The 13,877-nt window shown below is 41.0% G+C and overlaps 3 protein-coding genes and 1 long non-coding RNA gene across 8 annotated transcripts in view; 2 read left to right on the top strand and 2 right to left on the bottom strand.

The window, feature by feature from the left end:
• The window catches only part of LOC117959401, a 13,424-nt gene extending 6,606 nt beyond the window's left edge, over positions 1 to 6,818 (bottom strand). Inside the window, exon 1 of the long non-coding RNA XR_004659931.1 lies at positions 6,808 to 6,818. This is a non-coding gene — a long non-coding RNA (uncharacterized LOC117959401). The remainder of the gene's footprint in view (positions 1 to 6,807) is intronic.
• c16h18orf25 (chromosome 16 C18orf25 homolog) overlaps positions 1 to 7,540 on the bottom strand; it is a 23,417-nt gene extending 15,877 nt beyond the window's left edge. For 2 of the 5 annotated variants that reach the window (XR_004659930.1, XM_034896516.1), the window contains exons 1-4: positions 7,262 to 7,535; positions 5,546 to 6,445; positions 698 to 868; positions 118 to 235 (exon numbers count right to left, since the gene is read on the bottom strand). Coding sequence is in view for 4 of the 5 variants with exons in the window: in XM_034896516.1 (XP_034752407.1) it covers positions 118 to 235; positions 698 to 868; positions 5,546 to 6,407 (1,151 nt within the window). In the remaining variant the exon portion in view is untranslated. Of the gene's footprint in view, positions 1 to 117; positions 236 to 697; positions 869 to 1,204; positions 3,894 to 5,545; positions 6,446 to 7,261 lie in introns of those variants that run through there. The other 3 variants (XM_034896517.1, XM_034896519.1, XM_034896518.1) reach the window with 3 other exon arrangements.
• A 1,018-nt stretch (positions 7,541 to 8,558) lies between these two features.
• atp5fa1 (ATP synthase F1 subunit alpha) lies at positions 8,559 to 13,175 on the top strand. The gene is made up of 11 exons (XM_034896946.1): positions 8,559 to 8,714; positions 10,024 to 10,099; positions 10,243 to 10,412; positions 10,722 to 10,895; positions 11,068 to 11,234; positions 11,557 to 11,857; positions 11,982 to 12,206; positions 12,285 to 12,392; positions 12,479 to 12,623; positions 12,720 to 12,870; positions 12,963 to 13,175. The coding sequence occupies exons 1-11, from the start codon at positions 8,655 to 8,657 to the stop codon at positions 13,039 to 13,041; spliced, it is 1,656 nt and encodes a 551-aa protein (XP_034752837.1). The 5' UTR covers positions 8,559 to 8,654; the 3' UTR covers positions 13,042 to 13,175.
• The window catches only part of LOC117959670 (mucin-17), a 93,094-nt gene continuing 92,123 nt past the window's right edge, over positions 12,907 to 13,877 (top strand). The window contains exon 1 of the mRNA XM_034896941.1: positions 12,907 to 12,926. The gene's annotated coding sequence lies outside the window, so the exon portion shown is untranslated. The remainder of the gene's footprint in view (positions 12,927 to 13,877) is intronic.

Below are 13,877 nucleotides of genomic sequence, written 5' to 3'. Positions count from 1 at the left end.
GGCAGTTCTGAAGGCAAAAGGGGGTCCAACCCGTTACAAGCATGGGGTACCTAATAAAGTGGCCGGTGAGTGTATATATATATTTATTTATTAAAAGATAAAGTTTCCCCACTTTACCGTGCTTTCTCTTGCACGCCGACTATTTCCACCTCACTGTCAGAGGAAGCGATGTTAATCTGGCCCTTGTTGTTGTATTGAGAACTTTCCTTGTGCGACAGCTCTGCCTCCACGTGGCCTGAAACAAATGAGAGGAACAGAGTCACACATTGTGATGACCAGAGCAGGGAAGAGCTTCAGGCCTTGCTGACATATAACGACTGCAGCTGCTTTGACACAGACAAGAAAAAAACCAAAATGATGAATCTGACACACTGTTCGAAAAGCTGACTGGATAGCATGGAGCTACACATTGGACAGAACTTTAATTGTGCCCCTTTATGTTCATGTTTTGACAATGCCGACGAGTCAGTCATAAAAGGTAAATTCTTTTGTCTTGAAGCATGGCAGTGAGTTTTTTTATAACACCCAATGCAAGCAAGTGGTGTGTGGGATGAAGGGAGTAGTACTTCAAAGGCGTCTTGCTGAGATTAATAAGACCGTTTCCCCCACAAAGCACTTTGCACCCATGCTTCTAAATGTACTGTCTTCTGAGAGGAGTGGAAATTATCAGTTTGGATTCAGCGGGTTTGTAACTGACCTGAGATAGAGCACAGAGCTTTTATACACCCAGAGTGAGCTGCCATATCCTGGCCTCTGTGTGTTTTTAGCTCATGCTTAATCACCGTGGGCCGGACTGTCTCCACACTCATACTCTCCTGGTTAGAATCAGTGTCTGAAATATCATAGTGACCCACTACTGGAAGCCCGTCTGCAGAAAACAAAGAAAACACTTCATTATTCAAATCATGCTTTGCAATCATAGGACTGTTTGGAACAGAGACTGGACACTGCATCCATAGTCCTACTAACTGCAGCGTCTACAATGCAATAAGGAAACACACACCATTTTCCAAAATACGAAAGGTTTACATCAACAGTGAATTTGAACATTTTTGGCTCATCCAATCTATTAGCACTACTAAAACATGAATAACAAAAAAAGTGCCCCACTGTGAATAAGGTTATCAGCAATATCCAAATTTACACTACTGAGGCTTTTATATGGTAAGAGCAAATAAATAAAATAAATCATTAAGTGTTTTTTTCTCTATTTATTGCTTTTAAAATAACAGCCATTCACATAAAAACAACACTAGAGTACAGACATTACAAAACACTTCAAAATGATTTTACTTAGTGAATAAAATGTAGTGGGATAATAACAGCCAAACAGAAGAATAACTAAGGGAACATGTATCTTTCTTCTACCCTGTCAAAAGGAATCCCTGGGTCTCTCACACACACGCGCAAACACACACAAAATCCAGAAGTGTCTGTAGGTATGTGTGAGGGAGTTTTTCTGGACAGCATGTACTATGAGAGAACACTTCCTATGAATAGCTGATTGGGTTGAAATAGGCAGGTACTATAGTTACCAGAGAAACCGAGGATTTGCCAATGTCAAGGCCATGTATTGTAGATAGAAAAATGACCAATGTAAACCAGGATAGTCTCTTTGGTAAACAATGGACTGTCCTTAGTGTTGGTTTTAATGCACATAGTTTGTAAATTGTATGCACAAGGCTCCCTTTACCATGTCAACAAAACTGTTGATTTAAAGGTAATTTCAGTTTTAACAAATGCAAGACAGCAGCTGCTGGATCCATTTAAACTAAATGTAGATGATTATGCACCATAAACCAAAAACACCAATATTCACACAACTGGAAACAAAACCATTTGGCCAAGAGAAAACAACTAAATAGATAAAATGTTCTGTCAGTCACCATGTATCAGCATAAGCAAAGGTAAACCAAGCACACATGCTGCTGATGAAAACTAATTTGGCCTTGCACGTTCTAAATACTAATATAACCACATGCAAACAGGTGGGGAAACAATGCCGCCAGCGTTACCTTTTGTAAAACCTAACAGACATAGGGCTACATATACAAATACAGAAAATGTAACACTTTAACGTCCTAACTATGAATACGATTAGGCCAAAAATTCCTTCATCAATGTATTTGATGGTTAGATAGTGTTAGCAGTGTTGAACTGTGACACTATGGCCATCTACATCAGTAAAAGTAGTTTGAGGAGAGGGTTGCAGTGGAGTGTTTCTGCCAAAAAGACCACAGGATCTGAACCAGAGAAGGCCACTTGATCACTCAGATCAGTTAGTTCTTAGGAAATCAGTAAACATTGCCATGCATCATACTGCAGCTGGATAACTGCTGTATATGTTTGAGTTTGACGCCTGGGTTTTCAGGTTCAAATCATGCTGCAAGAACACGCAGCACCTTGTGGAGCACAGGCCAGGCTGGCAGCTTAGTGCACATACAAAACTAACTAGGCGAATATTATACGGGTGAAAATTTGGAGCTCTTGATATTGCAGCTTATAGCCACAACATAGGAACCCGTGCCTTATCTGATGTCCATATATATATATATATAGGCTACTAAAAAAAAACACATTGGAAGTCAGAACTCCCTCACTAGTTTCTTGTTACTGCACAAAGGCAGCAATAGCAGCAAATGTAACAGAAACGCAAACATTACAAAATGTAAACACATCTAATCTAATTACATCGTAGGATTTTAAAAAAAGCAAGAAATTGTGTATAGTGTATATATTTAGAGGCAAATTTATATTGTTATGTATATGTTTAATATGTTAGTAAAGCTATACCACCAAAATTAAAAGTTGTCACAAGAATTTAAAAGTCCTGAACCATTTACAAGCAAAGTGCAAACATAGTTCTGGAGAAAGAATGGTAATGTAGAGTGTTCAACCCAATTTCTAAAGAAATATTACTATGCTGCTCTAGCTAGCATTCCCAGTGTGAAGTCAGAAAGACAAGGCACATGCTGTTAAGCAGTAGCACCCCACCCAGCACTCATGACGGCTGCCCAGGTGCTGTAAGAGTGACATGATCAGCTTCTTTCTCTCTGTGTGTGTGTGTGTGTGTGTGTGTGTGTGTGTGTGTGTTACACAAAAACAAACAAGCGAGACAATAAGCAATACAATAAGTGCCCTGACTCAACAGTCTATTGAGATATGCCGTGTGTCACAGATGCTGCAGAAATCAAACAGGTGAGTTGAATTATTCTGAATGTCGAATCTCACAGTGATTCGGTGCCAGCCAATGCACTAACTTGGCCTCAGGTATGCACAGAGTCAAGTTCAAATAACCAGGTCGGAACCAGTTGCTGTTGATTGTGTATCCGTTTAGTGACCTCGCATCTTTGACCTATTAATACCCATCGCCATGCTTTCTGCATCAAGTTGTTCCACTCTTGGTAAGATCAAAGTATGAAACAGCAAGGAGTGGTGTAGAAGTGAAATCTAAACATTCAAGAGACCAGGATCTGGAACACCTAGATTTCCATTCTGAGTGACCACATCAGGTAGGGTGTTGTTGTTGTTGTTAGTGGTGGAGGCGAGGCTGTTGTTCTCTCGTGCCAACATGTAGGCAGCCATAGTCTCTGAAGACTCTGACGATGGCAAAAAGGAACTGGGTGGGGACGGGCGTCCCCCATGGGTTGGATGATGCTGCCCCTCTATGGCATCACTTGACCGCTTGGACGAATCGTTGTCCGAGTCGAGATGTGCAAGCTTTTCCATCCAGATGCGGAAGCGCTCCTCAGTCTGGCGCTGCATCACTGCAAATCGCGTCATGGCCTCCTCCAGAACACTGCCGATGCCGTTCCTGTCCCACGAACTGGTGTCCAGCAGCCCATGAATCTGGGCGCCCACTCTGGATCTCTCCGATGCACGTCTGAAGCCAGCTTTAAAGACATTGAGGCCAAGCCATAAGAAAATACAGTAGCACTTTCATGCTTCGGAGGTGGACTTTGTATTAAAAGAGAAAATGACAGTTTGATTTTGGTTACGTGCAGATTGACTCTTTCATGCTGATGGACTACATCATGCAGTTGAAGCACTCAAATCTGTGTGCAGGATGTAAAAAAATGGTTGAAAACATTTCATGTAGTACAAATCACTAAAAGGGAGATAACTGATGTCACCGGAGACTGAGTCAGTTACCATGGTTTTGAAAATGTGTTAACTGGAGAGACTGTGAGGTAAAAAAACAAACATTTTAAGCAATTTCATTACAAACCTTTGATGAAGGGCAACAGATATGTCTAACAATATTTTCTTCTTAAACTTCAACCACCTTCAAAAACTATGCAGTAGCGTTAGTTTTAGTCAAACAGACACCTTGTATAAACCTTGTATAAAGTGCCTCTGAACAAAAAAACTAACACTGCATAAACTAGTTCCACTCCGAAAACACGCTAAGTGACAATAATTTGTTAAACAAAAACCTTGACAAACCACCAGCTAAATTCTGAATTTCCCAGGAATGAATAACTGCCTATCAAAACCAACCCAACAGGTTATATTCCTAGGAAATGCAATCACAATGAAAAGAACCACCTAAAGTACTTAGCAGGCCTGTGAATACCACCCTGCCAGTTGCTACTTATGGAGAACTCAACTCACCCAAGAGATTTTTACATTTATTTAAGAAACATAAGCTAACGGAAGAATCAAAGGGCCAATGTGCAGACAACACTGTCAGTGTTAGACACTTCTGTGCCGTAGTTAATTTTTTTTTTTTTAGCTTAAAGCCATCCTTAGTAAGAGCTGTATGTGCATTTTTATTTCATAGTACATGACCAAGAGTTATGTGACATGTCAAAGGTGCCACATAAGACATTATAACCTCCTGTCACCTGAAGACTATGTTTCTACCAGCACACCAAAGCTAAACAGTAACTGTACAGTAAATTGTAACTGAACAGTGTGATCATGCACCATTCATTGTCTATTTATAGCAAACATTGAGGATATAGAGCAAATGGCTCACTTGTTGATTTGCAATATAGGTTAGATTAACACAACTCTGTTCACATCATTCCATGAGTTGAAGAATGTCCACTAGACTTTCACAGCATGCAAATGATGAGATAAAGTTCTAACAAAACATACATTGTTTTACTACAAGAGACTGGGCATAGGCCCTCATACACACACAATCTAAGTATATAAAAAAAGGGTGACTGAAGAGAAATCTGAAGAGATGAGTGAGAAAAATAACAAAAGTGATGGATAAAACAAAAACAAAGCAGTGCTGGTATTGAGCTAATATTGCAAAGGCTTTATATAACCCTATTACATGTTCTTACTATATGTGGCATGTGAACAATTTGTTTTGGTTGCCTGAAAATGTTAAGTAATGCAGGCTCCCTCTTATTGCCAAGCTCTGTGTTTGACTCTGATTGCTAGTCATTTTGATTGTCATGTTCTTTTATCACTATGTGATACAGTGTTCTACATGGGATATCTAAGGGGCTGCAACTGTTACCCTGTACTACCACACAGTTGTAGTAGCACTGTGCCATAAGCATGTGTTGTGAACATTGGATGTTACCTGAAATATCTGTCTTGATTGTCTTGCTACCTCCTGAGGTGTCATCATCCTCGTCCTCAGAGGAGCTGGTGCTGGAGTCACACGTGAGCTCGCTGTCACTTGTACTGCTGTCCTGCAGCAGGTTATACTTCTTCCGTGCTGCTGCTTCCCGTTTTTGCCTTAGCAAACGTATTCGCTCCTTGTGTTTCTGGCTCCGGTGACCTTTAACTTTTGCCAGCTTGCCATTGCTTTGTTTTTCCTGCCCTCCTGCTGCTACCAAGGTGGGCTGGCAGCGGTTTTTCTTTGCAGCCATTGCATTAGGCGGCATCTCGCTCTCTGAACGCGACCGCCGAGACTTCCTCCCCCCTGTAGCTGTTGCAGACGATTGCCTTCCTACTGCCTGGCCAGGATCATTTGCAGCGTCCATGACGCCCTCTCCATCTTTTCCCTTGGGAGGAGCAGCACCTTCATCCCCTGAGGAGAGTGTGTCTGAGTCAGCAAGGTGGCCACTAGATGAGGGGGAGAGCATGCAGGGATTTGAGGAGTCACTCTCATACACATGACAAGATACTGGCTTGTCACTTCCTGTAGAGGCATGCTGAGACTCTGGGGAGTCTCGGCGGAGCTCCTTCATCAGGCATGGCATGGAGAGGAGACTCTGCTCGCCCTCTGTATTCAAGGGGCTGTCTGCCTCCTTTGGTGGTGAGCTGGTACTGGTGGTGGGCTCCGTTTTCAGATGCTCATCCTGCTCTCCCTGGACAGAGCTTGTGGCTGATTGTGCTTCATCAAGGCACTCTGGGGGGCACTCGGCATCCACAAATTCTTCTGCCTTGTCTGAGTCAGCCATCTTCATGCTAGTTGAAGCCAGAGCCCAAAGGTCCATCAAACATGGACCAATGTGCCTGGACAGGAGCTCACCTGCTGGAAGAAAAACACATCACTAATTCCAATTCAGTCTTAATATCTGCAATATGTCTGATAGCATAGGCAATTCATACGGCCATTGTTAAATATGGTGGACATTCAGATTTTGTATCACAATGGCCAAACATTTGTATGTGTCTTTTTAGCATTTTTCTTTTTTACCAACCTGCATACAACGTTGTCAAACGTATTCTGTGCATTTTATTCTGTGTTAACATGTTGCATTGCTACAAACTGTTAACATACCAAAAACAAAAAAATATTCTTAATATGCAACAATTTGGCCAGAAATTCCCATTATCGATATTACTGTAAGTAGCTAAGTAATGTTGGTTAGCTAGCTAGCTTCTAAGAGTTACTTTTATTTGTATTCTACTTTTAATTCTCAAACAGCCCGAGAATGATTCCATTTATTTCTTTTAAACCTCCTCGGTCACACTGAAACCAAGTGTGTGTACTATCAGACATTTAATGCCGAATGGTTTAATTACTTTATATGTATGTGGCTAGCTAAGGCTAACACAAGCTTGGAACCAGGCACTACTTACAGCTGCGTAGTGAAGCTAAACTCGATCATAACCTTACACTCTGCAAACTTGGCGAGAAGACGACAAGTCACGGCAAATGTTCAGGTTGCAGGGCAGCTGCCTAGCACGATCCTATAAATGGAAGCTGTATCTAGCCACTCAGAGGCGTAACAAGCAGGATAATGTCATCAGCTAACGGCTAACGTTATCTCAGTCAGTGAGTCTAAGCGGTAACGTTAGCCAACTTAGCTAGCATTTAAAATCGGCCGTACTAGTTACAACTTACCTTGGCGTTAGTTATATTCTTCTTTTCCCAGTGTTAGACTTTTTAACATCTTCGGTTATCTCTAGCCTCTTTGATTTACAATGCATAAACAATTTACCGCTAATTATATGTTACTTCTTTACAACTTGGAAGAATTTGAACGTGTTTTGGCGCAGTGCGCTCGCACCTTTGCGAGCCCCGTTAGCCGTTAGCAGTTAGCTGTGTGTTTATTTTAAAATGTCTCCATCAGCCGTCCGTCTTGGTCCTTCACAAAGCTACATGCGCCACTTCCGGGCATTTTCACCTGGTCGAGCGCCCCCGTTGGCCGGATATTAAAACTACAGGATGGGAAAATACCGCAGAAAAGGCATTGACAGAAGGGGTTAGGTTGTGGGCAAGGGAAAGCAGTTATATCATAGACAGTTAATATACGGTAACTATAGATATAGATGCATGGAACAGAGTAGCGGAAGAGTGCTGGTCTTTATTGGGTTTTCACAAGCAGCAGAGGGAGCGAATAAAATTCCCTTGTAAAAAAGCGCCAATGAAGTTGGGATGTATTATATTAACGGCACGCTATATTTGAAATTCCGTGCGAATTAAAAAAACGTGATTTTCTTATAGCCTATGATAGGCCTATCACAGCGATGGTGAAAAGTATATTTCACTCAAGCACACTGAGCTAACACTAAATCTCTGAGGTACTTGAGTAAAGATCTACTCCACAATCTTTCGAAGGTTAACTACTTTTTACTCCACCAAATTTATGGACAGCGTTACAATGCACCATAAAAACCAAGATAATATTGACAATTGTCTAGCTAGATCTCAAGAACTCCGTTGGCCCACTTATAAAAAAATGTTTTTACCATGAACAATAGCTAATCTTTATTTTTGTGAATTAAATTTCGAGCAATGTTAATGTACGGTTCCCTGAACCTGGGTCATAATGATCTAACTATAGTAATAATGTGTTTTAAGGAATGTTATAGGCATGAGAGGGATGAAACACAAAAGCAAGTATACTTACTTAATTGTTTTATAATGTTACTAAATTCATTAAACGTATAAAACAGAGTATAGTTTTAAAACTATATACTACGTTATATTTCATTGGTTGTTTTTCTTGTATTGTATTACAATTCAAGAAAAACAACCAATGAAAATGAAATATTATAGGGTGGCATCTTTTATTTTTTATTTGATGTTGTATCAACCTATGCTTATCCGTTACTTGTTTACTTACTTGTCAATATTTCATTGTCTATTTCTTAACAGAGTTATAAGAAAGAAGAAAAATAAGTCGTTTATTTTGAAGTACTTCCGGGTATCTGCGACCTTTCTACAAGTTTGTTGCCGTGTCCGCCATCCTTCTCTCTCTGAACCAGGAGCAGGACAGATCCTGCAGGACAACATGCTGTCAGTACGCGTCGCAGCGGCTCTTACCCGCAGTCTTCCTCGACAGGCTGGATTTGTAAGCAAGTCTAACGTCTTATGTGTTTAGATTTGTGTCGATTTACTTTATAAAACTCCGAATTTATTCAAATAAAAAGTATTGGCGGTGTTGCGCATACACACGTCTTTGCACCGGAGGACACCGGGCCCTCCACTTTGCTAGTTCCCAGTCCCACTGTTATGTTTTGACGCTGACAGACGGCAACAAGGCGCCCACAAGCTGGCTAGTACAGTAACTATTAAGCGTGACTAGACGATAAAATTAATCTCTGAATCATGTGTTAACGTATTGTCAAATATTATGACTAAGCTAAAGAGCAGTGATGAATGTAATTCGTTATTGAAGGTCAGCTTTGTCTCTTTAGCTTTCATTGTTCATGCTAGCTTGTATTGCAAATGCTTTTGCCCGGCTAAACTTTGCAAAGGTTAGCTGTTTATGTATTGGGGTGACATTGGCTGGATATTAATATTGTTTTTGCTAGTTATAGTTATCGGTGAGGACTGTCCTATGACCCTGCAGACTGCATGACCTGGGCCCTTCTCCATTATTTTGGCACAGGCCCTAGTCATGTTGTAGAATGTTTATGAATGTGCTAATATAGAGCTGCAATATTGATTTAGAATGAAATATTTGTGGAAATGGCTGATGTCATTCAATGTTTGAATGAATTACAGTAACTTAATATTGCATTTGAGTAGCAGACAAGTACATGCGTTTCCCAAATAATGAATACCTGGAGAGGTTTGAAAACCCAGAAAGTAATTCTAGTTGCGGTTCTGAAGCTGTTTCCAAAATCCTCAGTCTCTTGTAGATGAATAGATATTCTGTCTGCTGCAAAATAAAACAATTTACAACTGTTCGCTAAGTTGCAGCTTTGTTGCCTATCCAGATAGTTGGAAATGACATAAGTCCTAAAAATGAATGTACTGTTCTCTATAAAAAAATAATCAAAGTAACATCAATACAGACTGATAATAATACTTGTAAATGTTGGTTCATATTGTGTTTATTAAGCTAAGACATATCAAAAATAGTTGATAATTTGTTTAGAATAGGAAACAGTCAGGAAACCTTTTTCACTGTTTTTAAACAGTACTGAGTGTAGTGGTAATACATGAGATACCCAAACTGGAAGGGCAATTAGGTAAGCTTTCTTAGCACCATGACAAAGTAGATTGCATTAGTTTAAACTGGGTGTACCCAATACATTAGTGCCTGGTTTTATATTTGATTTTGCTGATTTTAAAATAAGTGATTCAATTGAAAAGTGCTACACGTTTCAGTCTGTACAAAGTTGATTTCTGTACTCGTTCCCATTGTCTTAAAGGTATCCAAGAACGTTGCCGCAGCATGTGTAGGAGTCAAGAATCTACACACCACGCGACCATGGCTGCAGAAAACGGGTCAGTGTTTCAGGAACCTTGTTTTGGCCTACTACTACTACTACTACTACTACTACTACTACTACTACTACTATAAAATGAAATAATTGTTACACAACAGTGTTTCCAAAGTTGTTAATTAGTGTGCTTTATATACATTAAAGGCACAGCTGAGGTATCGTCCATTCTGGAGCAAAAGATCATGGGAGCTGACACCAGTGCTAACTTGGAGGAGACTGGACGCGTGCTGTCCATCGGTGATGGGATTGCCAGAGTGCATGGTCTGAGGAACGTGCAGGCTGAGGAGATGGTGGAGTTCTCCTCTGGTCTCAAGGTAAGACTAATGATGTAACCCTTAGACGCGAAGCTTTCACTGAATGGGTTGATGCTACAGCTTGAATGTTTGGAGCACACGTGTAAATATACTGCATAAAAGAATGTTCCTAGAATATAGAAGAATGTCCATTACTGTAAAAAAACAAAACAATTTATCAAATCATTACATGTTCATAGAATAAATAGTGCAACATATTATTAACTTGCTCTGGTTTTAATTATGTACTTGGAGGGCAGTTGTCGCGTTATTAGTAATATGGCTAACGGGGAAACATGGTAGTAAATACATTTTTCTTCTCTTATCCAGGGCATGTCTCTGAACTTGGAGCCCGACAACGTTGGTGTTGTTGTGTTTGGCAACGACAAGCTGATCAAGGAGGGCGACATTGTCAAGAGAACAGGTGCTATTGTAGATGTGCCTGTTGGTGAAGAGCTCCTGGGCCGTGTCGTTGATGCTCTGGGAAATGCTATCGATGGCAAGGTGAACCATGATATTAATAAAGTGTATTTTTATCACACAATGAATGCATAAAATGTAACACAAAGTGCTTTACATAAAAGCAATTAATCATGTTTACAAGATACCAGTACTAGGTTTCAATACTACTGGTTTCACCAGTTGATTTTTTTTTGTTCCACCATTTTCCCCACAGGGTCCCCTGGGTTCCAAAATCCGCAGGCGTGTGGGCCTCAAAGCTCCTGGTATCATCCCCCGTATCTCTGTGAGGGAGCCAATGCAGACTGGCATCAAAGCCGTGGACAGTTTGGTCCCCATCGGTCGTGGACAGCGTGAGCTCATCATTGGAGACAGGCAGACTGGGTAAGAGGAACCTGCTTAAAGTGAATACTTGAACACATGGCAGCATTTGAGGTTATTCCAGCTGCCATTGAAATACTGTTACAGCAGTGAAAGTGCTAACACTGACAAGGGGTGGGATACATATTACAGTATTGCAATATATGATAATTATAGCTTATTGCAATATGTTTTTATAACCATAAATTTCCTGCTAGATCCGCCCTTTGTCAGTTCATGGCTGCTTTAAATTTGAATATTAACATAAGATGGAGATTGATTTGTGTGCAACATGGATCTGTTTTCGGTGAATACACGGTGCTTAGTATTAACATTTGTGTTGTAGCAAAACCGCAATTGCCATCGACACAATCATCAACCAGAAGCGCTTTAACGAAGGAACTGACGAGAAGAAGAAGCTGTATTGCATCTACGTTGCTATCGGCCAGAAGAGATCCACTGTGGCTCAGCTGGTGAAGAGGCTGACTGATGCTGACGCCATGAAGTACACCATTGTAGTGTCTGCCACTGCCTCTGATGCTGCTCCGCTGCAGTACCTGGCTCCCTACTCAGGTTGTTCCATGGGCGAGTACTTCAGAGACAATGGCAAGCACGCCCTGATCATCTATGACGATCTGTCCAAGCAGGTGAGTTTTATTTGATCTGATTGTTGGGGATGCTTATACAGAGAGAAGCAGCTGCTGTAAATCATTTTATTTTAACAAACTTTAGTTAGCAGAGAAACAACAACCTTGTATTTTCTTTCTGCAGGCCGTCGCCTACCGTCAGATGTCCCTGCTGCTCCGCCGTCCCCCTGGTCGTGAGGCTTACCCAGGAGACGTCTTCTACCTGCATTCCCGTCTGCTGGAGAGAGCTGCTAAAATGAACGACAACTTTGGCGGCGGCTCCCTCACAGCCCTTCCCGTTATTGAGACACAGGCTGGTGATGTTTCGGCCTACATTCCAACTAATGTCATCTCCATCACAGACGGACAAGTGAGTGTGTGACTCGTTGACTTGCTTCATTCCAGTTGAACTCCTGAACATAGTTATTAGTGCCGTTTTCTCATTCAGATCTTCTTGGAGACTGAGCTGTTCTACAAAGGTATTCGACCAGCCATCAACGTCGGACTGTCTGTGTCACGCGTCGGATCTGCTGCCCAGACCAAGGCTATGAAGCAGGTTAGCCTTCCGTGTAATCACCGATTTCCTAGCTAGTTTACAGTGAATTCTTTGATTCTGACTCGTTGATCTCGTTTCATCACCAGGTGGCTGGTACCATGAAGCTGGAGCTGGCCCAATACCGTGAGGTGGCAGCCTTCGCTCAATTTGGTTCGGATCTGGATGCTGCCACTCAGCAACTGCTGAACCGTGGTGTTCGTCTAACTGAGCTCCTTAAACAGGGACAGTACTGTGAGTATTTAAATTCAGTATTAAATGTCCCTTAGTAGGCTTCTTTCAGAAAATGTATCCATTCTTCAGTTCTGTGACTGTATGCATTTCTTTCAGGTCCAATGGCTATTGAAGAACAGGTAACAGTCATTTATGCTGGTGTGAGGGGACATTTGGACAAAATGGAACCTAGCAAGATCACCAGGTTCGAGAAAGCCTTCCTGCAGCACGTCCTGAGCCAGCACCAAGACTTGCTGACAGCTATCAGGTGAGTTGAAGAGCTTCTAGACAACAGCATTCAGATTTATAAAGTATGTTCTGTATGTATGCAGTTTGTAACCAATCTCTTTTTGATTGCAGGACTGATGGCCAAATCTCTGAGGCATCTGATGCTAAACTCAAACAAACTGTGTTGAATTTCCTCTCCAGCTTTGAGTAAAGTGCAGTTTGATCTGGTTCTTTTCCTGTTCACAGTGCAACCTCTGTTATACTTTCTATGAACTTAAAAAGTGGCACTTGATCTTTAATGTACAGATATCTCTTAACAAAGAATAAAGTATTCCAACTAGTTGACTTGATCTCTTTTTGTGTTCAGAGCACTGTTGGGTTCCTTTCTGATATACCTTGATGCAGCACTATTATATTGTCTCTTGCAACAATTTGCAGATTCTACAGATCATGTAAAATACTGAGTAAAGTGCGTAGCAGAGTTACTTTCTCATTTCTCCAGAAATGGTAGAAGTGAAAAATTAGTGAGCGGCTCACTGGGGCTTTACCAATTGATTTATGTAATAGACTGAAACATGGAATGGCACAATAGTACATGAAGGTAGAAAGCACTTATGTCATACTTGGCCTATCCCACAGATCAGTCCCATTGTGGAAAAGCATGTAACTTCCACTTTGAGTGAGGAACAATGTTAGAGTAGCAATTAGGGCACAACATCTTAAAGCCAGCAATTAAACTACAATTTCAAACTGATTCACCCTTTTTAAATGTGTTTTGAAGGTTCTTGTAGCCCCACTCTCCATCTTCTTTGGAGGTTGCTATAGTTGATGTTGCTTTTATGGCTCAAAACTCAGGGCTCAACAAATCAAAGGACTTGTCTTTTGTCAAGCATTAAATCAGGTTATTTTCCTTAATATCACAATGTAGTACAAGCCTACAGTAAATGGTCAGTATCATGATTATCATCAGTTATCTACACTCACCGGCCACTTTATTAGGTACACCTGTCCAACTGCTCGTTAACACTTAATTTCTAAGCAGCCAAT

The sequence above is a fragment of the Etheostoma cragini genome, chromosome 16 (assembly GCF_013103735.1).
Source record: "Etheostoma cragini isolate CJK2018 chromosome 16, CSU_Ecrag_1.0, whole genome shotgun sequence".
Classification (NCBI taxonomy): domain Eukaryota; kingdom Metazoa; phylum Chordata; class Actinopteri; order Perciformes; family Percidae; genus Etheostoma; species Etheostoma cragini.
Note: the sequence above shows the minus strand (reverse complement) of the source record. Positions and strands in the feature narration are given on the sequence as shown.